Source organism: Pelobates fuscus, chromosome 3 (genome assembly GCF_036172605.1).
Source record: "Pelobates fuscus isolate aPelFus1 chromosome 3, aPelFus1.pri, whole genome shotgun sequence".
In the NCBI taxonomy this organism is placed as follows: domain Eukaryota; kingdom Metazoa; phylum Chordata; class Amphibia; order Anura; family Pelobatidae; genus Pelobates; species Pelobates fuscus.
In genome coordinates, this window is record NC_086319.1 from 107,140,222 (window position 1) to 107,166,744 (window position 26,523).

The 26,523-nt window shown below is 44.5% G+C and overlaps 1 protein-coding gene across 3 annotated transcripts in view; it reads right to left on the reverse strand.

The window, feature by feature from the left end:
- Positions 1–26,523, reverse strand: part of LOC134602480 (E3 ubiquitin-protein ligase RNF14-like) — a 59,706-nt gene that overhangs the window by 24,428 nt on the left and 8,755 nt on the right. Inside the window, exons 2-6 of one of the 3 annotated variants that reach the window (XM_063447403.1) lie at positions 24,671–24,831; positions 20,672–20,823; positions 19,871–20,380; positions 18,276–18,504; positions 4,389–4,582 (exon numbers count right to left, since the gene is read on the reverse strand). In XM_063447403.1, coding sequence (XP_063303473.1) covers positions 4,389–4,582; positions 18,276–18,504; positions 19,871–20,380; positions 20,672–20,823; positions 24,671–24,824 — 1,239 coding nt within the window. In that variant the 5' untranslated portion in view covers positions 24,825–24,831. Of the gene's footprint in view, positions 1–4,388; positions 4,583–18,275; positions 18,505–19,870; positions 20,381–20,671; positions 20,824–24,670; positions 24,867–26,523 lie in introns of all 3 variants that reach the window. The other 2 variants (XM_063447401.1, XM_063447402.1) reach the window with 2 other exon arrangements.

Consider the following 26,523-nt stretch of genomic DNA (forward strand, 5'->3'; position numbering starts at 1 on the left):
ACAATTTCATTTTTATTATTTGCTTACATTTTCGTGGCTTCTTCCCTGGGGTCCAGTGGGGCTGCTGCTGGTTGGGCTGGTAGGCACACAGGCAGGCAGGCTCATAGTGGAGGCAGCGGGGGAGCAGTGATCCTCCTGTTCAACTCTTAGTGATGCCAGAGTCAATGCATATTCCTGCTCCGACATCACTGCGGTGCGCGCGAGGGAGCTGAGCAGGGAAGAGCTCAAAGTGCTCCCTCGCCACCCACCTCCCACATCAGCCCATTCCAGCCTCGGCGGGGGGGCAGAGGTGGCCACCCAGCCAGCTCCTGAGCCCCCCACGACAAGAGGCTGGCAAGGCATTTGCCAGGGCGTTTGGGGTGTGGCTTTTTTTGCCGCCCCCCTGAAAGTGCTGCCCAAGGCAAATGCCTTGCCAGCCTCGCGGTAAATATACTTTGTATATATAAAAAAACAAAAAGGATATAGTGGGAAAATCTGTGATTGAAAACCCCTTCCACCTGAAGTCTGTGGATAGTTAATGCAATGTTAAACAAAAATCTGCACACCAGTCAAGCCATAAGACTTGCTTTACCCATAGAAATCACAAATCTGCATTGATGTTACTACCGCAAAGAATTCTGGGTGGGCATATGCAAATTACTTTGACAAAGCATCACATTTTGCCTCATTCCATTTTAAACATGGATTCCTTTGAGTCGGTGTTTGCTGTATACAACAGCTTTGAAACACAACTTAGGAAAAGATGCAAAGCCAGTGAACCACTCGTGGATAGCTGTTTCGTTGTTAATGCAACTCATCAGCATGAGGTTGGTTACTGGCTTGCTATGGATGCTTGGCATTACTTTTAAAGTACATACTAAAAGAGTTGTGGTGGGTAAAAAAGTGTGGATGAAAAAATGTGGTTCTTTGTTGAGTTAATTTGCATACACCTACCCAGAATCTCTTGTAGTAGTGAGAGCACTGCTAAAGTGAGATTTCTGTGGGAAAATGACACAGAGCACTCTGATTGGTGGATTTCAAACCAACCAACCAGAGTGCTGTGACAGGTAAATGTAGAGACTTACCTGTCAGTCCCTTCATTTACCTGTCAGAGCACTCTGATTGGATGACTTAAACCCACCAGAGTGTTCTGAGCCTAATTGCAAGGCTTTATAAGCCTTCCCCCGCCCTGCAGAGCTCAGTCTGTGTGGAGCCCTCGCCGAGTGAAGATGGATTCTTTTTTTTTGCGCTCGTTTTTTTTTTTTTTTTTTAATTGAGTCGGTTATTATGGTTTTTCATTTGGCCTTTTTTGGGGCTGAAACAAATAAGATTTTAGAAGAAAGAAAACATCAAATGGTAAGTTTAATTATTTTTTACAGGTACTTAGTTAAAGGTCCCCCCTCATTATTTTTAGGGTGAGGGGGGTAGGTAGGGGGATAATATTTTGGGGGAGGGGGTGACTAGGGGTTTGGGGACCCCTAGTAACCTGGGGTGGGGACATTTTTTTTAGGGCATTAGGTCCCCCCCTTATTAGTATTTAGGGCCCCCACCCACCGCTCAGGGGTGGGGGCCAGGGGGGAGGACATTAGGTTCCCCCCCTTTATTCCAATTTAGGGCCCCCACCCGCCGCTCAGGGGTAGGGGCTGGGGGGGAGGAAATTAGGTCCTCCCCCTTATTAGTATTTAGGGCCCCCACCCGCCGCTCAGGGGTGGCAGCCAGGGGGGAGGACATTAGGTCCCCCTCCATCTTTTTACCCTTATTCCAATTTAGGGCCGCGACTCAGGGGTGGGGGCCAGGGGGGAGGACATTAGGTCCCCCCTTATTAGTATTTAGGGCCCCCACCCACCGCTCAGGGGTGGGGGCCGGGGGGAGGACAATAGGTCCCCCTCCATCTTTTTACTTTAGAGCCCCCACCCGCCGCTCCGGGGTGGGGGCCGGGGGGGGGGGCAATAGGTCCCTTTAGTTTAAAAGCCCCCACTCGCACATCGCGGGTGGTGGCTCGAGAGGGGGGACCCTATTTCTTTTTTTTCTTTTAACAGTGAGCAGCCACAGACTGCTCACTGTTTACTAGACATGCCCCTACTCGCGGTATAGCGAGTAGGGGCAAAATTTACTAATACTAAGTAATTTTTACTTAGTATTCGTAAATTTGGCTGAAAGACCAATTTAGGTCTTTCAGCATTTTGGTAGATAACTCCCTAATACCGTGGGAATTAGGGAGTTATCTACTAAGCGGCTGCAATAGAAGTGCCAAAATTCCGAAGTTCCGAAGTGTCGAAGTGCTGAAGTGCCAAAGTTGCCGAAGTTCCGAAGTGTTGAAGTGCCGAACTGCTGAAGTCCCGAATTGCGAAAATCTAGAATTTCGGAATGCCGAACCGAACCGAAAATTTTCCCCATGCACATGCCTAGTGAGCAGTATGAAGGGACTGACTCAGTAGCTCCAACAAAAAAACAAAATTATACTTTAAAAGCAAAAAAAAAACAACGTAATAAAATTGTAAACACTTAAATATCAAAACAGTTCTCACCAACTGTCAAACTACAAACATAACTAAATACAATGAAGTTCTATATAGTTATGGCCTGCAAATAAGCCCAATGAGGAGATTAGATGACCTCCCAAGCAGGCATAAAACTCCCCACTTGCTTGAGCAAGGGAGCTTGTGGTCAGCACGTGACGTCCAGTTGATGCAGACCATTTTCACACAATTTTATGCTTCTGAGCGGTTACCATGGCAATGCTTTGACTCACTGAGAAGAGCTAAAGCAGACACAGAGGTGGAGACCACAGGCTCCATCATTGTGCAGTCATCATCTAAGTACACTGTACTGAATTACATTTTAGTTGCATACATTGTGATTTGTAAGTTATGTAAAACCTCTCTTAACAGCCCCGCCTCTGGCTACATGCCCAGTCATACCCCTAAAATTAAATTACTATGGAAGATCCTGTGTCTTGAAGGATCATCTGTAGACCCAATTTTGCATGAAAGTACAATAGTGCCAATAGCTCCAGACAGGTGCAGCATTAGGAGCTGAAGAACAATGATGACACAAATGTAGCAGTGCTGAGGAAGGAGAATATCAGGTGAGTATTACTCTCACCTCTGGCCACCATCATACAAACGGACACATCACCTTGCTGACTTGGTTAAACATGCAAAGACACTTCAAAGTGACATTGGCACTTCAACTTGGCAAAAAAAAAGTGCTGGCACTCCAATGGACTTTATAGTATTACTATGGCACAGCACTTCCAAAATCTTGCTTACGCAGTTCTAGAGTGCAGGATGAGTATATAGCAGCAGCAATATGTGCACAGCTGCAACAATTATAATTGGAGGCATAAGCAGTGAACTTCTTGCATCAATGCTTTTGCAAACAATATAAGTTGATATGGTGCTTCTGGTATCCATTTTAAATGTGTGAGTAGCTTGAAGATACTAACTCAGTGGCTGGCACATCTGTATGCATGTTCTAAGTTTTATGTATACTAGCTGCCACATAAAAAAAAAATTGTCACATTTTTTCCCAACACGCATCACGCCTGTCATCAAGGCAACGCCCATTCCTCACACATATGGTGGGAATGCCCACAAATACAATCTTTCTGGCATAGAATAACTACACTATTGAAACTTATCACAAAGGTAACGGTCCCAATCTCTCCAAAGTATATAATCTTTCTACTACCTGTACCAAACACAAATAAACATACCCAGACTCTTTTAACCCATCTTCTCACGGCAGCCAACCAATTGATTCCTAAATCTTGGAAACAAGCAAACCCCCCCCCCCCCCCCCCCCCCCTCGATTATGGAATGGATCCATAGAGTAGAACAGATAAAACAAATGGAGGAAATCTCCCATGCCCTCCTGAAAAACAACCAGTTTTTTCGAACCACTTGGAATAGCTGAAACAACTTTATGAAAGAATTACCAATAACATAAAAAAGAGAAAGGACAAAGAGTAAATCCACTGAAACCAAAAACATAAATAAACCTAAACCTCAGTAACCCTAACTACCCCCTACTGGAGTAATCACTAACATTTTATGTTCTGACTCTGTAAGATTTTGTACACGACATTACCATGACAAGATGCAAAACTGTAACCGCTACTATGATAACACAATCAACATTGTTATTTATATCTAATGCCGGTCCTTACTGTAAATATGTAGTAATACACCAATGACAAGACGTAACACCTACACCCAGCTTCAACGATCACAACCAACCTCTTTTATTGAATGTTAACTTGTTGTCTGTTACATTGCTGAATACTAATCAGAAAACTATGTAAAAAGATTGAACTACTGGACTCAATGTTACATAACTACGATTGCATGTTTTTTGAAAAAACAAATAAAAATTATAAAAAAATTAAAAATAATTTGTGCTTTGACAAAAGCAGGTGTATAACTTTCCTGTATAGGAGATGCACACTGAGGACAAGGCCTAGAATTTTTAACCACCCAATCCTTGCTCTCCAACTCAGCCACTGTTTTCCGCAACAATTTCTTCCCATAGTGCTTTTCTAGAAAATTCTTTGTGGCATCATCTGCTTTCCGATATTGTTCACACACCTCAAGTAGTTTTTCTGAAAAAAAGTAAAGAGAATTAAAAAAAAACACAAGTTAATTATCTTATAAAAAAATAATTCAATTCTAAATTAAATCATTAAATAATAATTTAAATATGTTTAAGCCTGTAGATCAGTGGGGGCTCGTCAGTAGGTGTGTTGGCACAGTGCCCCTCACCCAGAGTTTTGAAAGTCTGGTTTTATTACACCTTCCACAGTGTGACAAGCTGCTTGGCTGAGCTAAAATAAACATGCCTTAGCCCTACCAGCCCCCAGAAGCCACCTATTGTCCAGCTCCTTATTCAACATGGGGAAGACAGGCCTGCATAGAAACATAGAATGTGATGGCAGATGAGAACCATTTGGCCCATCTAGGCTGCCCAATTTTTAAAATACTTTCATTACTCCCTGGCCTTACCTTACAGTTAGGATAGCCTTATGCCTATCCCATGCATGCTTAACCCCTTAAGGACACATGACATGTGTGACATGTCATGATTCCCTTTTATTCCAGAAGTTTGGTCCTTAAGGGGTTAAACTCCTTTACTGTGTTAACCTCTACTACTTCAGCTGGAAGGCTATTCCATGCATCCACTACCCTCTCAGTAATGTAATACTTCCTGATATTATTTTTAAACCTTTGCCCCTCTAATTTAAGACTATGTCCTATTGTTGTGGTAGTTTTTATCTTTTAAATATAGTCTCCTCCTTTACTGTGTTGATTCACTTTATGTATTTAAATGTTTCTATCATATACTCCCTGCCTCGTCTTTCCTCCAAGCTATACATGTTAAGTTCATTTAACCTTTCCTTGTAAGTTTTATCCTGCAATCCATGAACCAGTTTTGTAGCCCTTCTCTGAACTCTCTCTAAAGTATCATCATCCTTCTGGAGATACGGTCTCCAGCACTGCGTACAATACTCCAAGTGAGGTCTCACCAGCGTTCTGTACAATGGCATAAGCACTTCCCTCTTTCTACTGCTAATACCTCCAACTACAACCAAGCATTCTGCTAGCATTTCCTGCTGCTCTATTACATTGTCTGCCTACCTTTAAGTCATCAGAAATAATAACCCCTAAATCTCTTTCCTCAGATGTTGAGGTTAGGACTCTATCATAGGCGTGCGCACGGGGTGTGCCAGGTGTGCCTGGGCACACCCTAATACGTCATATTCCGGCTCCCAGCTACTGTAGACCGCCCGCGCGGCGAGAGGAAGCAGAGAGGACACAGCTACCTCGCCGCGGCTGAGATGGAGAGAGGCGCCCGACCCACTGGACCCCAGGAACAAGTCTACGCCAGCACTCCAGGTAGGGAGGCTGGGTGGACATTTTTTTATTTAAAAAAAAATTATTTGTGAGTGTATGTGTGTCTGAGTATGTGTGTGTCTGTGAGTGTGTGTGTGTGTCTGTGAATGTGTGTGTCTGTGAGTGTGTGTGTGTCTGTTTGTGTCTGTGAATGTGTGTGTGTGTGTCTGTATGTGTGTCTGTGAATGTGTGTGTGTGTCTGTGAATGTGTGTGTCTGTAAGTGTATGTGTGTCTGTGAATGTATGAGTGTGTGTCTGTGAATGTATGAGTGTGTGTCTGTGAGTGTATGGTGTCAGTGTGTGTGTCTGTGAATGTATGAGTGTGTGTCTGTGAATGTATGAGTGTGTGTCTGTGAATGTGTCTGTGTACGCATATATATATACACACATACACACACGAGTGTGTATTATTTATTTTGGGGGGTGAGAATCTTGGGAGAGTTACCACACATTATTCCACAGGACTTGTACCCTGCCGGCACTGGAGATCTCCCCTGTCGTCTCACGCAGACCCGGCGCTATCTGAGTGCCGGCTCTGCTCTAAGCCTCCATGGGCCGGCGGGGATATTAAAGATCTACCTCACCGGCCCACAGCAGCATGGAGGGAGGCAGGAGAGTACCCAGGGAGCTCTAGACAGCAGCTCCGCCATGTTCCTCTCGCAACGCTCAGATCTCGCGAGAGTTAACTCTAGCCCCGCAGGCTAGAGTTCACTCTCCACTGGACCACCAGGGATGGCACATGGCAGCAAGGATATTTACTAATCTTCCCCTCACCTCCACAATCTCTCCAAACATACAGCACACACAAACATACAGCACCCACACACACACAGCACCTACACACATACAGCACACATACAGCACACTCACACATACAGTACACATACAGCACCCTCACACACACAGTACACTAACCGCACCCTCACAAACACACACAGCACCTTTACAAACCCACAAAACCCTCACACACAGCACACTAACAACACCCTCACAAACACACACACACAAACAGCACCCTCACAAATACACAACACTCACACAAACAGCACCCTCACACACACAGCACCCTCACAGAACAAACACACACACACAAACACCCTCACACACAGCACACTACCAGCACCCTCACACACAAACAGCACCCTCACAAACACACACACAAACACCCTCACCCACACATCACACTAACAGCACCCTCACACACACATCACACTAACAGCACACACACACAGCACTCTCACACAGTACACTAACAGCACACACACAGCAGTGTATGTATGTGTGTGTGTGTGTGTGTATATATATATATATATGTATAAATATATATATATACACACACACACATATACATGCGGCGTGTTTTTGTACTTTAGGGTGCACACCCTAATGCAATAGGCTGCGCACGCCTATGGACTCTATCAAATATTCTGTACTCTGCCCTTGGGTTTTTAAGTCCAAGATGCATTATCTTGCACTTATCCACATTAAATGCCAGTTGCCACAACTCTGACCATTTTTCTAGTTTACCTAAACCATTTGCCATCTGGCTTATCCCTCCTGGAACATCAATTCTCAGGGGCGGACTGACCGGTCGGGCACTTCGGACATGGTCCGAGGGCCCGGCCGGGAGGGGGGCCCGCCATCAGGGGGCCCGGCCGCCCCTTTAAATGCTGCAGCCGCCTGAGCGCTCTCTTAAGAGCGCTCAGGCGGCTGCAGCTTCTCACCTCCCCTCCTCTGTAGCGTGGCCGAGCTGCTGTGCGGTCCGCACGCCCGGCCGGAGTGATAGGAAGGTGCACATTCAGTGTGCACCTTCCTGTCAGTCCGACCGGGTACAGGAAACAGAAACTCCTGTTCCGCGCGGAACAGGAGTTTCTGTTTCCTGTACCCGGCCGGACTGACAGGAAGGTGCACACTCAGTGTGCACCTTCCTATCACTCCGGCCGTGCGCGCGGACCGCACAGCAGCTCGGCCACGCTACAGGGGAGGGGGTAAGAAGAAAGAGAGAGGGAGGGAGGGGGTAAGAAGAAAGAGGGAGGGAGTGGGTAAGAAGAAAGAGGGAGGGAGGGAGGGAGTGGGTAAGAAGAAAGAGGGAGGGAGGGAGGGGGTAAGAAGAAAGAGGGAGGGAGGGGGTAAGAAGAAAGAGGGAGGGAGGGGGTAAGAAGAAAGAGGGAGGGAGGGGGTAAGAAGAAAGAGGGAGGGAGGGAGGGAGGGGGTAAGAAGAAAGAGGGAGGGAGGGGGTAAGAAGAAAGAGGGATGGGGTAAGAAGAAAGAGGGAGGGAGGGGGTAAGAAGAAAGAGGAAGTGAGGAAGGGGGTAAGAAGGAGGGAGGGAGGGGGGTAAGAAGAAGGAGGGAGGGGGGTAAGAAGAAAGAGGGAGGGGGTAAGAAGAAAGAGGGAGGGAGGGGGTAAGAAGAAAGAGGGAGTGAGGGGGTAAGAAGAAAGAGGGAGGGAGGGGGTAAGAAGAGGGAGGGAGGAAGGGGGTAAGAAGAAGGAGGGAGGGGGTAAGAAGAAAGAGGGAGGGGGTAAGAAGAAAGAGGGAGGGGGTAAGAAGAAAGAGGGAGGGGGGGTAAGAAGGGGGGTAAGAAGAGGGGGAGGGGGGTAAGAAGAGGGGGGAGTAAGAAGAGGGAGGAGTAAGAAGAGGGAGGAGTAAGAAGAGGGGGAGGGGGGAGTAAGAAGAGGGGGAGAGTAAGAAGAGAGTGAGGGGGGAGTAAGAAGATGGGGGAGTAAGAAGGGGGGTAAGAAGAGGGGGAGGGGGGAGTAAGAGGAGGGCAATTGCCCCCTTCCCTGTCCGCAGGCACCGTGCGGGCAGCCGGCAGGGGAGGGAGGAAGAGAGGACCCGGGAGCTTAGCCTTCAGCTCCTCTGGGTCCTTCTTGCGCGAGCACAGATCGTTGCCGCGGTTACCACGGCAACGTTACGGCTCTTGCAAGAGTAAACTCTAGCCCTGGAGCTACGGGCTAGAGTTCACTCTCAACACTGTGACCACCAGGGATTCCTGGTGGTCGCAGTGGTGAGAGTGAACTGTAGCCCCATAAACACACTGCCCACACACACCATACACATTCACACACTGCCCCCCATACACCCACACACACCATACACATTTACACACATTGCCTCACACACACACACATACACTGCCCACCCATACACACACAGCCCCCCATACTAACATTGCCACACACATACACAGCCCCCTCATACACTCGTTGCCCCACACACCCTACACATTCACACACTACACCCCCTCACACACACTGAACCTTTCACACACACTGCACCCCTTACACATTGCACCACTGCTCCTATACCCTACTACAGAATCATATCCCAGCAGACCCCAGGTAAGTTGTCAAACTGTTCTTAAACGGTTTGACTAATTACTCTGAAAGGGGGGGGGGCGGCCCTCCTGGCACCATAACGACTACACAGAGCAGTAGTGGTTATTGTGCATGGATAATTTCTTTAAATAATCTACAAGTGCCCCAGTAGCCAGCCAGCCCACAGGCCGGCCAGCCAGCCAGCCCACAGGCCGGCCAGCCAGCCCACAGGCCGGCCAGCCAGCCCACAGGCTGGCCAGTAGCCAGCCAGCCCACAGGCCACCAGTTAGGCTTACAGCCAGCAAGCCCACAGCCTGCCAACCGCAGCCAGCAAGCCACAGCCTGCCAGCCAACAGCCTGCCAGCCGCAGCCAGCAAGCCCACAGCCTGCCGGCAGTAGCCAGCAAGCCCACAGCCTGCCAGCCGCAGCCAGTAAGCCCACAGCCTTCCAGCAAGCCCACAGACTGCCAGCAACAGTAATTAAGGTAAGAGGAGCCAACTTGGCCTAGGTATCAGCGAGCTATGTTGTGTTGCTATATTGTGAATAGGAACCAGAGTGTTGGAGAGACCCCCATCCAGGCCCCATTAGACTCCATTGTAGTCTCTAATGGGACCTGGAGGAAATTCTTTCTAACACACTCTCTAAAGGACACTAAGATAACCTCTGCTAGAATGCTCCCCCCCTCCATGGTCCATTAGCCCTCAATTGTAGTCTCTACTGGGGCCTGGAGGCGACTGTTTCCAGCAGGGACACTGAGATGGCCTCTGTTAGAAAGACCCCCTTCCAAGCCTATTAGACTCCATTGTAGTCTCTAATAGGGCCTGGAGGGGATTCTTTCTAACACACTCTCTAAAGGACACTGAGGTAGCCTCTGCTAGAAAGACCCCCCTCCATGGTCCATTAGCCCTCAATTGTAGTCTCTACTGGGGCCTCGAAGGGATTATTGCACTTTTGTTCCTTGTGTCTAAAGATTGTGTAGGGTGTGGCTGGAGGCGGTGCATGGAGGCGGGACATGGGTGGTGCTTGCTGCGGAGTATGGGTGGGGCCTGTAAGGGGGGCCTTGATTTATTTTGCCCGGGGGCCCTGAGGGTTCTCAGTCCGCCCCTGTCAACCCTGTTACATATCTTAGTATCATCAGCAAAAAGACACACCTTACCATCAAGACTTTCTGCAATACCATTAATAAAAATATTAAAGAGAATGGGTCCAAGTACTAGCTTGTCTGCCCATGCTGCTATAGACAGATTGCACCAAGAGGTTTTGTATACAGTTCTCCACTTCGCCTGGTGCCCAGCAGCAGCATCCATCTTAGCTCTGGAACGGATTGGTACAATGAATTACTACAAATCCATATATCGATCATGCTTGTCTCATGCACAGACAGCTTGACCAGACTGTGTTCCAGGACAACTTGACCAGGCTGCAGAGGGCTGTGATCTCCTTAGACAGCAGCAAGTATGGGGTCCGAGTAGAGCCTGTCATTCATAGTGTACTTTTCTTTTTCCCCTTTGACTACCTGTATTGACTGTGTTTTTTCTGTATTGCTAAATGTGAAATTTAAATCTAAGGGTTAACGTTCATGCTGTTTCTGAAACCTTTCCAGAATTATTTGTTTTTTTCAATAATTTTTTTTTTATTGAGGTTTAGGGATGACAAGAAGATGGAATAGTACATGAATTGACATAAAACTGTTGCAAACAACTGATTGGCATACTGATAAACCATATTTATTTTTTTGGTTTTATAATAGGAAAAGAGGCAATTGAGTGATATGGATATGACTAAAATACAGAACTTTGAGTCATGTAAGATAAAACAATCTTATGAGACGTGCCCAATAAAATATAAATGGAATAAAAGAAATAAGACACAAGGATAAATGTAATAAACATGGTAACTGATAGGCTTATGTTGTACCCGCCAATTAGACATGGCTACACATGCCCTGAGTTTTATATCCCTTTTGTAGATTATGTCATAACATGAGTAACTAACTGTAATATTTATGAGGCTAACAGTAATAAAAGTAATATATGTTGATCTTAATCGCTAGTATATAAAAAAAAATACATTATCTATTATAGCTCATCCAAAAGTCACCATGAGGAGCACCCCTAACTGACAGTGCTGCAGGATGCGGGAGAGACAATCTCATCAGTTACAGTAAGGATATCAGACTGAAACATTGCACCATGGTGCATTGAGACCTAGCAAACCTGTGTCATGTAAGTATATATTGGCAAAAAGAAAGGTGTGAAAAATAGGAAGACAACAAATACACCACCATGCGATTCCCCGAACAACACCATTCCCATCTCCAGGGTTGGTTTCCACTCTTCATCTTGGAATTAAAGGAACCACAAGGTTGGATTTCCAAGCAAAGGAAGTATGGTGTCTAGACATTCCAGTGGTGGGTAAAGGAAGTCTCATTGCCTGTAGGAATGATGAGGCCTCTGTAGTAGAGGAGAACTTGTGGGCAGTCCTGTGTTGGGTCACCAGAGATCTAGTACACCCCAATCTATAGGTCACTCTGGATTCCCTCAGCTGATGTGTTACAGAATGGAGCAACCTGTGCCACTGAAGCGTGGACCTTGTGAGGCCTTGGTAAAAGTAAAGTGATAGTCCTCAAAGGGATATGATGTCTTGCCCTTTATTGCTGATATGATATGTCCCTTATCCTGGAAAGGAGAACAGCAGACTATGATATCCCTAGTGACAGTAGATAGAGCCCTGGGGGACTTCAGAAGGCAATATGTCCCATCAAATTATAGCTTACTAGCGAGGTTCGGGGGCAGGATATCTGCAACTAGGCATCTCCGATAATGAGGCAATTCTTCAGTTAAGACTGACCTTTCCAGTTTTAGTTTCAATTTAGCATCTTTAAATTAAATACAATTCTGAGTCATAGGCGTGCGCACGGGGTGTGCCAGGTGTGCCTGGGCACACCCTAATCCCCGTGGCCCGCGCTATGTGCCTCCCTCCATGGGCCTGTGATCTCCCTCACCGACCCACAGCAAGTGAGGGAGGCAGGAGAGGACCCGGGGAGCTCTTGCCAGCAGCTCCGCCGGGTTCCTCTCGCGAGGTCGAAGCGTTGCCGCGGTTACCGCAGCAACGCTCAGATCTCGCAAGAGTGAACTATAGCAGGATGCGGGGCTAGAGTTCACTCACCACTGGACCACCATGGAAGGCAGCAGCACGGTCCCCCCTACCTACATAAGGTAAGAATAGAGGGGGGATATTAACTAAACGGCCCTCACACCCCACACATTACACACAAACATACAGCACACACACATCACCCTTACACACACAGCACTCACACATACATCACCCTCACACACACACTAACAGCACCCTTACACACACACTAACAGCACCCTCACACACGCACATACATCACCCTCACACACACACATACATCACCCTCACACACACACTAACAGCACCCTTACACACACAGAACCCTCACACACACACATACATCACCCTCACACAAACATCACCCTCACACACACACATACATAACCCTCACACACACAGCACTCACACTAACAGCACCCTCACACACACACTAACAGCACCCTTACACACACAGCACCCTCACACACACACATACATCACCCTCACACACACACATACATCACCCTCACACAAACATCACCCTCACACACACACATACATCGCACTCACACTAACAGCACCCTCACACACACACTAACAGCACCCTACACACACAGCACCCTCATACACACACAAACAGCACCCTCACACACACACTAACAGCACCCTTACACACACAGCACCCTCACACACCCTAACAGCACCCTCACACACACAACCTAACAGCACCCTCATACACACAGCACCCTCACACACACTAACAGCACCCTCACACACACTAACAGCACCCTCACACACACAGCACCCTCACACACACAGCACCCTCACACACACAGCACCCTCACAAACACACACTAACCGCACCCTCACACACACTAACAGCACCCTTACACACACAGCACCCTCACACACACACTAACAGCACCCTTACACATACATACACACTAACAGCAGACACACACACACACATACACACACACATACATAATCCTTACACACAGCACCCTCACACACACACTAACAGCACCCTCACACACAGCACCCTTACACATACACTAACAGCACCCTTACACACAGCACCCTTACACATACACACACACACACTAACATCACACACACACATACATCACCCTTATACACACATACATCACCCTTACACACACATACAGCACTCTTACATACACAGCACTCTTAAATACACAGCACCCTCACACACAGCGCCCTTACACAAACAGCGCCCTCACACACAGCGCCCTCACACACACAGCGCCCTCACACACACACAGCACCCACACTCACACACATCGCCCGCACACACACACATCGCCCTCACACACACACAGCACCTACACACAGCACCCTTACACACACACAGCGGTATATGTGTGTGTGTGTGTATATATATATATATATATACAGGGAGTGCAGAATTATTAGGCAAGTTGTATTTTTGAGGATTAATTTTATTATTGAACAACAACCATGTTCTCAATGAACCCAAAAAACTCATTAATATCAAAGCTGAATATTTTTGGAAGTAGTTTTTAGTTTGTTTTTAGTTTTACCTATTTTAGGGGGATATCTGTGTGTGCAGGTGACTATTACTGTGCATAATTATTAGGCAACTTAACAAAAAACAAATATATACCCATTTCAATTATTTATTTTTACCAGTGAAACCAATATAACATCTCAACATTCACAAATATACATTTCTGACATTCAAAAACAAAACAAAAACAAATCAGTGACCAATATAGCCACCTTTCTTTGCAAGGACACTCAAAAGCCTGCCATCCATGGATTCTGTCAGTGTTTTGATCTGTTCACCATCAACATTGCGTGCAGAAGCAACCACAGCCTCCCAGACACTGTTCAGAGAGGTGTACTGTTTTCCCTCCTTGTAAATCTCACATTTGATGATGGACCACAGGTTCTCAATGGGGTTCAGATCAGGTGAACAAGGAGGCCATTAGATTTTCTTCTTTTATACCCTTTCTTGCCAGCCACGCTGTGGAGTACTTGGACGCGTGTGATGGAGCATTGTCCTGCATGAAAATCATGTTTTTCTTGAAGGATGCAGACTTCTTCCTGTACCACTGCTTGAAGAAGGTGTCTTCCAGAAACTGGCAGTAGGACTGGGAGTTGAGCTTGACTCCATCCTCAACCCGAAAAGGCCCCACAAGCTCATCTTTGATGATACCAGCCCAAACCAGTACTCCACCTCCACCTTGCTGGCGTCTGAGTCGGACTGGAGCTCTCTGCCCTTTACCAATCCAGCCACGGGCCCATCCATCTGGCCCATCAAGACTCACTCTCATTTCATCAGTCCATAAAACCTTAGAAAAATCAGTCTTGAGATATTTCTTGGCCCAGTCTTGACGTTTCAGCTTGTGTGTCTTGTTCAGTGGTGGTCGTCTTTCAGCCTTTCTTACCTTGGCCATGTCTCTGAGTATTGCACACCTTGTGCTTTTGGGCACTCCAGTGATGTTGCAGCTCTGAAATATGGCCAAACTGGTGGCAAGTGGCATCTTTGACTTTTCTCAGTTCATGGGCAGTTATTTTGCGCCTTGGTTTTTCCACACGCTTCTTGCGACCCTGTTGACTATTTTGAATGAAACGCTTGATTGTTCGATGATCACGCTTCAGAAGCTTTGCAATTTTAAGAGTGCTGCATCCCTCTGCAAGATATCTCACTATTTTTGACTTTTCTGAGCCTGTCAAGTCCTTCTTTTGACCCATTTTGCCAAAGGAAAGAAAGTTGCCTAATAATTATGCACACCTGATATAGGGTGTTGATGTCATTAGACCACACCCCTTCTCATTACAGAGATGCACATCACCTAATATGCTTAATTGGTAGTAGGCTTTCGAGCCTATAGAGCTTGGAGTAAGACAACATGCATAAAGAGGATGATGTGGTCAAAATACTCATTTGCCTAATAATTCTGCACTCCCTGTATATATATATATATATATATATATATATAAATATATATATATATACGGCGTGTGTGTTTGTGCTTTAGGGTGCACACCCTTATACAATAGGTTGCGCACGCCTATGTTCTGAGTATAGTGAATAAACTCATATAATTAATAAATTAAATTATTAATATTGTTTTCAGCGGTGCTACCATAAGCCTTGGTCAAGGGTACTGTACATGTGGTTTAGTGGGTAGGAAACCAACAGATCAGGGGCAGAGTCAAATTCAAGGAATAGACTTAAGCATCACACCATCGTTAAACGTCCTCAGCCACCACTGCTGCAGATATGTACCAATATGTATCAGAATGTGCTTTAAGATACATGTACTAGACAGTCTAATAATTCACAAGACAATCTAAGTATCACAACTACTACAGTGCATACTACTGGTTATGGAGCCAGGAATCCCCTGTTCAATGAAAATTGTCAGGGCCGTCTTTAATACTGATTGGACTCTGGGCAGGTATTTAATTGGGGCCCCTTGACCTAGCCCTTCCCCTTCCAAGCATGCAATAATGCCATCAACGCCCACACAACGCCCACACAAAAATGGAAAAAAAACACACACTTAGCCCTCCCATTTCTTACTGAGACAAAATACACACACTAACACACATACAGATGCAAACACTGACATACATAGAGATGCACACATACACAGGTACAGATATACATAGAGAGATACACAGACACACATTCAGATACACACAGATACACCTACATACACTGATGCACAGATACACTCACTGACATGCAGATAAACAGAAACAGAAACACTAACACACAAACAAACACACTGACATACACACAATAACATACAGATACATACACGGACCCACATGCAGATACACAGATACCGACACTGACACATATACAGACACACATACAGCTACACATACACACAGAATAATACACATTCAAATACACAGAATGACACTCACACAGATACAAACACAGACACACATGTAGATACACAGACACACATACAGATGCACACTGACACACATGCAGACACAAAGACATGCAGACACACATAGAAACATACACACAGATACACATACAAACATATACAAACAGATACACATATATACAAAGACACACATACGGACACACAGAAACACATACTGATACACAGGGTCACATAGAGACACATGCAGATACAGAAACACACACACACATACAAACAGATACACACATGCATACATACAGACACATTCATACAGACACTTACTTACAAACAGATACACACATACATACATGCAAACAAACACATACATACATACAGACAGACACATACATACATACATACAGATACATACATACATACATACATACATACACATACATACAGACAGATACATACATACAGACGCATACATACATACAAACAGACACATACATACAGACAGACACATACATACATACAGATACATACAGACAGACACATAAATACAGACATACACATACAAACAGATACAAAAAATCGCTGGTGAGACCACACCTTGAATATGCTGTGCAAACCTGTTCTAAAGAAAGATATCATGGCACTAAAAAAAGTCCAGAGACGAGCTACAAAATTGATATAAGGAATGGAGCATTTTAGTTACGAAGAAAGGTTAAAAAATGTAAATCTGTTTAGTTTGGAAAAAAGGCGCCTGAGAGAGGATATAATAACATTATACAAATATATTCGGGGCCAGTACAAACCTTTATCTGGAAATCTATTCATAAACAGGGCTATACATAGAACACAAGGTCACACATTTAGGCTGGAAGAAAGGAGATTTCATCTAAGGCAAAGAAAAGTTTTTTTTTACAGTAAGAGCATTAAGGATATGTAATTCTCTGCCTGAAGAGGTGATTTTGTCAGAGTCTATACAGATGTTTAAACTGCAATTGGATAAATACTTGCAAAAACATAACATACAGGGATATAATTTATAATTAGTGGGGTAATAGCTGCTTGATCCAAGGAGACATCTGACTGCTATTTTGGGGTCAAGAAGGAATTTTTTCCTAGTTTGTGGCAAAATTGGAAGCGCTTCAGACTAGGTTTTTTGCCTTCTTTAGGATCAACAGCAAAAATATATATATATATAATCATTTGTGAGGAAGGCTGAACTTGATGGACGCAAGTCTCTTTTCAGCTATGTAACTATGAAACTATGTAATACATACATGCACATTTTGTATGTGTTTCCTACCTTTGGAGTGCATGAGGCTGGTTCAGGCTGATGGGAGTCAGAGCTCCCACTCTGACTCCCTCCTTTTCTTCTCCTACTCCCACGTGGCGCTCGATGAATGCTAGGAGGAAGTGACCAGGCGTCACTTCCTCCCAGCATCCTGACATCATCACAGGGGGCCCAGTCACGCTATCAAAGCAGCCAGGCCCCTGAAAATCCATCGCCATTGGGTGGCCCTTAGAGCATTGCCACCCGATGAGCCTCCACATCGCGCAGCCCATGGTGGTAGTTCCACCTGGGCCGCACGCACCACGGTGGCCAGAGGCCTAAAGGGGCAGCTGCTTTGGGCCCCGAAGACTGACTGGGCCTGGGGCAGCTGCCACTTTTGCCCCGTATTAAAGATGGCCCTGAAAATTGTCATAACTGTTTACAAATGGTTTGACACTAAAATGGCTTTAACAGGTGTCCATAATGCTTCTGGTCTGCACTGATATGCTAAAATGAAAGTTAATACTGCATTATCACAGCAAATCATACCAAGTTTGAACACAAATCATTGGCTGTGAGCCATCAGTTAAAATTTAGGAGATTCATAATTTGTCTTGACTAATAAGTGAAGTCAAGATTATACGTTACAAGTTCGCCTGGTACTCTGACATTGTCTAGGATTTCAAAAACGGTTTAAAAGTTTAGTTGATGAATTCCTCAATGAGTGTATATGAGACCCAGGTAACCATCAGCATCAGCACATGGGGTGCAAATCTAAGAGCAAAAATGCATAATCATAAAAAACTTACCTGTTGTTAGTCTACATGGTGAAATTCCATGGTAGGCCAATTTACAGACAGTGCAGAAGGCATAATGGCAACAGGAGCAAATACCCATAGTGTCGTCCAGCTCCTGCATGACTGGTGTCCGACAACATGTACGAGGACAGTACACAACATCTGGCATGAGATCCAAGCTGGACTGCAGGAGGAGACGATCATAACGGCTGAACAGCTCTTCTTCTACCAGTTCCTTAACCTACACGCAAAGAGGCAATGGTGATTATTTTCATTATTCTATCAACACAAAGGACACAAACACAAACTGCATCCAAATACATCACTGCATGTGAATGCAAGCATAACATACAAACACACCTCTGCATTCAAATGCTAAAATGATATACAAATACCAACTCTAACAGAAAACAAATACTCTAAACCTTCACTAATAGAAAACAAACAGTCTAAACCAGCATTTCCCAATTGGTGTTCCACAGAACACTAAGGTTCTGCGAGAACAAAATTGAGGTTCCACCTCAATTTGCCCATCGAATAGTCCAAGTACTTAGGGCCACCCAATCAGAATTGCTAAACAGGGGTATCAGATGCTGGGAGGAAGTTTCCTTGTGGGACAGAGAGAGGCAGCAGCGAGGTCTGAGCAGCAGCACACCAGATAGCAGCGCTCCAAGCAAGCCACCATCCTGCAGAGAAAAGGTAACCTAACAGGAGGGTGGCTGCAAATATAAACATTGAGAAATGTGTGTGTATATTTGTGTCAGTGTGCGTATTTTTGTGACAATGTGTATATCTGTATGTGCCAATGTGTGTATCTGTGTGTGTATGTATGTGCCACTGTGTGTATCTGTGTGTGTATCTATGTGTCAGTGTAACTGAGTGTGTGTGTGTGTCTGTGTGAATGTGCCAGTGTGTGTATATGAGTGACAGTGTATGTATCTAAGTGTGTGTACCTCTGTGTCAGTGTGTGTATGTGCCAGTGTGTGTACCTGTGTGTCATGGTGCCTATCTGCCAGTGGGTATCTATGTGTGTGTGTATGTGCCAGTGTGAGTATCTGTGTATAAAATGGCACCAATATGATAAAAGCTTAATTTTCATGATTCAACTGTAGCTCACAGACCCTAGGACTACAATTCTACATTTACAGGCAGAGAAAAATGAGCATGGTAAGTACACTATATTACATTATAATCCACATGGAATATAAATTACTTGGTAAAAATAGACTGTATGCTGAAATATAGAAACATAGAATGTGACGGCAGATAAGAACCATTCGTCCCATCTAGTCTGCCCAATTTTCTAACTACTTTCATTAGTCCCTGATCTTACTTTTAAAGTTGACCTCTCAACCAAGACTGAGTCTCCATAGAGATCCACAGTTACACATTTACCTGTGTTTTGAGATGATAAATGAGGCCTTATATAATCATGATACCAAAACAACATTCTGTTTCTGTCTCCCAAATTTTTTTTATCACAGAAGAAGTTTACATATCCAATACATTCTAAGAATGATATAACACAGGTCAACTAGCAAATTCACAAACAGCACAAAGGAAAATAACTGGTGCATGGTAAATAAAATAAAAAACTTTGGGTTTACCTGAGCAGGTGTTGCTGTGGAGGAGCACTCTGGTTCTGGACAGTTAAGAGAGTGGACTTGGCCATCTTTGATTTGAATTTCGAAGTAATCCTTGAGGCAAACGTTGCAGTAGATATGATTGCAGAGTTTAAAATTTGTGCACTCGCTGCCCAGCTTTTCTGAGAAACAGATATTGCACATGTACAATTTGCTATCAAAGCATTTCTTTTGCTGAGACTCATTGAACTCCAAGATGCAATTTATCAGGGCAGAAACAGACACCACATCCTGTACGGCCCTCTTGTCATAGACCCCATCCTCTTGTGATTCTGCATTGCTGCAGAGATCGGTTTCCACAGGAGTTTTATTACAGTTCTGTGACACATTGGGACACACTTCAATCTCATAAGGTGATTGGATACTTAAGTACTTAAAAGTCTCCTTCTTTAGAAAGTGTGTCCAGGCAAACAGAACAACACATCCTGCATTCTCCTTCCAGAGTTCATCTAAGTGCTGACAAAGTCTTACAAGCTGAAACAAAGAAAAAACAATCAAACAGAAAATGTCTGAGAGTCTGATGCAAGCTAGCATATAGATTTATTAAACAACTTAAAAATAGTATTTCTGATGCATATATGGAAATATGTTTCTAAAAGGGTTATGAATTGAAATTTTATTTCATGGATCTACACTGACAACCTACTGAGATTCTTCTTCAGATTAAAACATTTTTTGTGGTGCCACTGAATAATAATTTATGGGGGAGAGTAAATAAATATTACATTCTATAACACTGCTGCAAATTGCAAGTAAATCTCTAACCTGCTTGGGTGTGAGCCACTTGCAGCTAAGTGTGAAGTTGGGAGGCGAGGTTGATGGATAATCTGAAGGAAATTCAAAATTCAGCACAACTGGTGGTAGGTAAGAAAGTGTGTCCTCAAAGTTCTCAATGAAAATATTTTCTGCGGTGTTACCTGGAAAAAGGACAGAAAATAAACTTGGATAAAGACAATCCGGGGATCTACTGGAAGTTCCCATCTTATGTTCCCAGTGATGGCGACTATGTGTATATATAACTAGTTGTGAATAGATCAGATTTCACAGTGTAAGATCATTAATATGTTCAAAACACGTCTGACCATCAAAAAGGCCTCATGGTGTTAAAGAGACACTATAGTCACCAGAACAACTGCAGCTTAATGTAGTTATTCTGGTGTCTATAGCCTGTCCTCCGGGCATTTTAATGTAAACACTGTCTTTTCAGACATTGCTGCCTAGGGACACCTCTTGTGGGAGTCACTCGGGCGGCCACTAGAGGTGCTTCTTGGGTTAGTGCTGCATAATGTGCTGCCACCTCTTCCCAAAGTAAACAATGCACACACCCATCTATCCAACTGAACTAAAAGAAAATGTGATTTATCAGACCAGACAACCTTCTTCCATTGGTCGATAGTCCAGTTCTGATGCTCATGTCCCCATTATAGTCACGTTAAGAGGTGGACAGGGGTCATCATGGGCACTCTGACTAGTCTGCAGCCCCATATGCAGGAAACTGCAATGCACTGTATGTTCTGACATCTTTCTGTCTTGGCCATCATTATGCTTTCCAGTAATTTGAGCTATATTAGCTCTTCTGTGCAATCGGACCAGACGGCATCCATGAGCCTTAGGCAGGGCCGGATTAAGAGCACACTGGGCCTGGTGCTGACAATTATGATGGGCCTAATTACGGAATCTTATCGACCAAAAACACTAAAACAGTCATACCTCCCAAGCGTCATGTATCTGATGGAGATGGTGCTGGAGGGAAACTTATAGGATGCAGCTATAAGAAAACACATACTCTATGCTAATATCTCTCTACTGTATGCTTTCATCTTTCAAGTAAATCCATAACCCCTAACAGCAGTGTCCAGTGAAGCAGGAAGTCAATGGGCGGGGTAAAAGGGTGGGCCACTGGTGCGAATCATGGGACCAGACCTGCCAAAAGGGGAGAACATGCCCAAAAAGGGGGCATGTCTGTCCAAATAATTTGAAGGACAGCCTGGCATGAATGCATGTCAGGCTGCCCGCCAATCCTGCAGGCTGTCCAACTAAGGGCAGCACCCTGAGCTTGACATAAATGCATCTAATGATGCGCTCACTCCATGCTTTCTAAGGACTGTCCCCTAGCACTCGCTGGTCCACTTGTCTCCTTACCATCTTACTAGCAGGCAGAAGTTCCTGGTATATAGTCTGAGAAAGAGAAAAGGTGTATGTAGTAAGTGTAAAAGAAAGGAGACATGCCACAGTGTTAGAGAGACCAACTTCTGCATTACCTAAACTAATTTTATTGTCAGCCAGTCCACACAAGTTTTGTTCCCATACATCCCTCTTAAGCTTCAAAACTTAAAGGGACACTATAGTCACCAGTACAACTACAGCTTATTGTATTTGTTTTAGTAAGTAGAATCATTCCATTCAGGCCTATTGCAGTAAAAACTGTCTTTTCAGAGAAAATAACTCCACTGGCCACTCCTTAGATGGCTGCTAGAGGTGCTTCCTGGGGCAGTACTGCCTAGTGTGCAGCACTGTCATTCAGTGTCTCCAGCTGTAAAGCTGCTGTCTGGATTCTGTGCTGTGTTGTTGCTCCATCACTGATCAGTGAGTAGTAGAGAGAGGCAGGGATATGCTGTAACTATCCCTGCCTCTCTCCACACACACAGTGACCCCTACTGGCCGGTGCTGGTATTGCAGAGTAATCTCTGCATGCAGAACTGTCTCCTAATGTCGCTATGTGTCTCAGCATCCCCATGTGTCCCAGTGTCCCCTAGTGTCTCAGTGTCCCTATGTTTTCCAGTGTCCCTATGTGTTCCAGTGTCCCAAAGTGTCTCAGTGTTTCCAGGTCTCCCAGTGTCTGTGTCCCCATGTGTCCTAGTGTCTCAGTATCCCCTAGTGTCTGTGTCCCCTAGTGTCTCAGTGTCCCCATATGTCCCCTAGTTTCTCAGTGTCCCCTAGTGTCTCAGTGTCCACATGTGTCCCCTAGTGTCTCAGTGTCCCCATGTGTCCCTGCTGCCTTTCCCCCCATCCCTCACTTACCAGCCTTGGTGAAACGCGCGTCGGGGCTCGACATCTGGTCCGGTGTTACTTACCTCATTTGAATTTTCGTGCTACTTTACACGCTAACTTTACAGCCTTACAGCCATCTCTGTTACACAGAGGACCGCTGGACTTAGACTATTAGATCTGATTCAGCATCCTAGTTTGCTAACCACTACGGGTATAGATAGGTGCCCACAAAGGCACAGATTAGAACAGCCGTTAGCAATAGCATAACTTTGTTAACCACGTAGGTGCCCATGAAGGCACAGTATATCTAGTACTATCATAGCTCTATTATAAGCTAGGTGCCCATGAAGGCACAGATCAGGATATTAGTACAGACTAGATTGTGGTTTCTAGTACCTAGGCTGGATATTATTTTAACTTTAATCAATTTCTTAACGTCACTAATAGGGTGCTGACTTACGGCTATATCCTCCACTAATACAATTGGGACCCCGGCGTACTTTACATTTCAAAGCGGGACTCTCCCTGGGGGGATACTAGTCACTACTTTTATGTCTTTCAGGGCACTTACTCACATCTAAGCTTCCACCTTCCACCTTTCAACGATCCTCTAGTCAATTACAAAAATCCCTTATTCAGAAGGGGCACTTTTGGCACTTTGTAGCCATTCTGTGAACTTCGTTTGATACTTTTGTTACACTGCACTTATACCTTACGATCTTGCCAGTTAGCTAATCCGGGGCCATAGTATCGTGTGCACTGTACCATCCTTGGGGTGGGGACTTATCTACTAAACTTTTGTGTGGTTCTTGCCCTGTCATTGTCTATTTACGTTTTGTTTACTGTCTTCCCGTTTGTATTTATTTTTTATGTAGTTTGTCTAGTTGCAGCCACCGTGTCTGCCCCAGGTATCCATTATTGGGACAGTAGTGACTAGCAACTTTGTCAGTAATTGTGTGTGGTTTTAGTCTTACCTAATACTTTTCATTTACTTATTTAGTTTCTTACACATTATTTAGGGACAGCCTCCTTTCTCTCCTTTTGCATTTATCTATTTAGGGTTACCCCCTGTGCTGTTCCTTTAATGTCTTATCTATTATTATAGGGCCAACTCTCTATTAAACCTAAGAGTAGTGTGTAAAAAAAAAATATTTTTTTTTATGGGCCTATTCCATGGGCCTGGGCCTGGAGCTGCAGCTCCATCAGCCCCTATGTTAATCCGGCACTGGCCTTAAGCACTCATGACTCTGATACCAGTTCACCGGTTTTCCTTCCTTTCAGCACATTGGTAAGAACTAACCACTTCATACCAGGAACACCCCGCAACATTGCCGTTTTGGAGATGCTCTAATCTAGTGGTCTAGCCATCACTATTTGGCCTAGATCTCGCATGCCCATTTTGCCTGCACTCCCATCCCATTTTTTTTATATAATTCAAGAACTGACTGTTCACTTGCTGCCCAATACATACTATATACATACTATATATATATATATATATACACACACACATACACTGATCAGCCACAACATTAAAACTGACAGGTAAAGTAAATAATATTATATATATATACACACATATATATATATACACATACCCAGCCACACACACCATATATTTTAACTACCATGAAGCTATGTATATCAAGTGACTTTAAACTATCTTCATCTTTAACCAGTCTATATGAATTGGATGACCTACAAATGTCTTAAACTACAAGAGGCTCTGCTCTGCTCATTAGTAAGAAAACGCCAAGACAAACACTCACTCACTTTTTATCGATATTTCAAAGTTAGATGGTAACTCGAGGCACACTTGGATTTCCCCTCCCTTCGAAGTTTCTGCTCTCCTAAATTCATCTTTGGGGAAAATATTAGCGAGAGCTAGCAATTCATCCTCCTGTGCTTCCCGGTCTTCTCTTGACATTGGTTAGCTTTACAGATTAGAAAAATAAAACAACAGAAAATTCTGTTATCCCTTGCAGATGTCAACATTAAAGGAGTGTCTAACCGGGTTATTCACTAAAGTAAGAATTCTAGGTGAATTCAAAGTGAATTTCAAATTTTATTAAAACACTGAGGGCTCCAATTATGCTATTTTCTTTCATTATTTCCTTCAGCAGTAAAGAAACCAAAACACATACAAGTGTTAACTAAATGTGCTTAAAAACACATCAACCAATCACAAACAAACATGGTCTATAAAAGGCATAACACAATTGCAGCAACCCCTATATCTTCTGGTGCTCCCTCAGACCAGCTAAGTATCATTCCTTTTCCTCTTTAACCTTTATTGTTGGATTGATATCCTTATGTTTTAGTTTTCTCTCCTCTTGTCTTGGTTTCTACAATTCTAGTTGTGGCAGTGTTTGTTTTCAGGTTTCATACCTCTGCGCCTTGTTTCTCCCTTTTTTCCCCTTTCATTTAGTTGGGTCCGCAGCGGATTGGCTGAAGTGGAGGCTCTTGTGGATCTGCCGCTCTCCCTCCTATTCTCAGATGCCTGGAGGTCAGCTCAAGCCAGCACACAGGTGCGAATGTGGCAGACATTTCTATTTTTGTTCTGCCCTACATGTATGCTTGCAGTCATAATTTTGGTGGCTGCATTTCGGTGCATTTTCTGGGCCTTGCGAGATTTGGAATCCGTGCATAAAGGCTGGTGGTGACGGCGGCCTCTTCCACCTGACTTGTTTTTGCTTTGGTGGGTTCCCCTACAACTGGGTCTGAGGATGAAGTTACTCCTCTGGCATCTGAGGAGTTCCAGGTTTTATTGACCATCATTAAGACTTAGTCTCTTTTATGGGGACTATGTCCTTTTCCATCTACTACTCAATTGCTCAGGTGTTCATGCACGCCTATCAGGTGGCTCCACCCCCTACCATTCTCTTGTTGTGACTGTGTCTGAATCTGAACCTTCAGACTGCAGGGCAAGCTAAACCTAAGCATACTTCTGCCTCACTAATAATGAAAGGCAGACCTCTGTGTAGATGAACAGGTCTAATAATGTCAAAGATAGTGCACTACCACCAAAACGAAACAGATCTTGGAATTGAGTACATGCCCTTGGAGAGTTGTCAGACATCAGTGAGGATAATGTGCCTGGAGAGTCTTATTTAGACTCATATGGAGTGGCAGATTCTGAGGAGTCAGATACGACCACTAAGTATGTCTCTCATCCTTTTGGTAAGTCTGACCCTGTTTTGGTGGTTTCTCCTGGTGATGTGGGTGGTGGTTTGGTGGACCCACAGGGTGCTACACCATTTTAATTCTGACGACCTACTCCATCCATGTTCCGCGGGGATGTAGCCTCGGGAGCATACTGTGCATTATCTAGATTTTCGCAAGTTATCAAAAAAAAAAAAAATAATTTGAGAGCTGAGCGTACCTTGCCTATTGTCCCACACCAAGTTTGCAAGACGCCAGAGGCGGAACCCAAAATCACCCAATTCTTCAGCAAAACAGGCAGAAAATGAGTTTTTCCTCAAGAATTACCAGGATAAACTCATGGTTTCTCTGGGTCCTGTAACTAAACTGTATAAGCTTATTGAGGCAACTCAATTAGGGGCGCAAAAATGTTATTTTAATATCACCACATTTTGGATGCAGTGTATCGTATGTATGCAATGGTA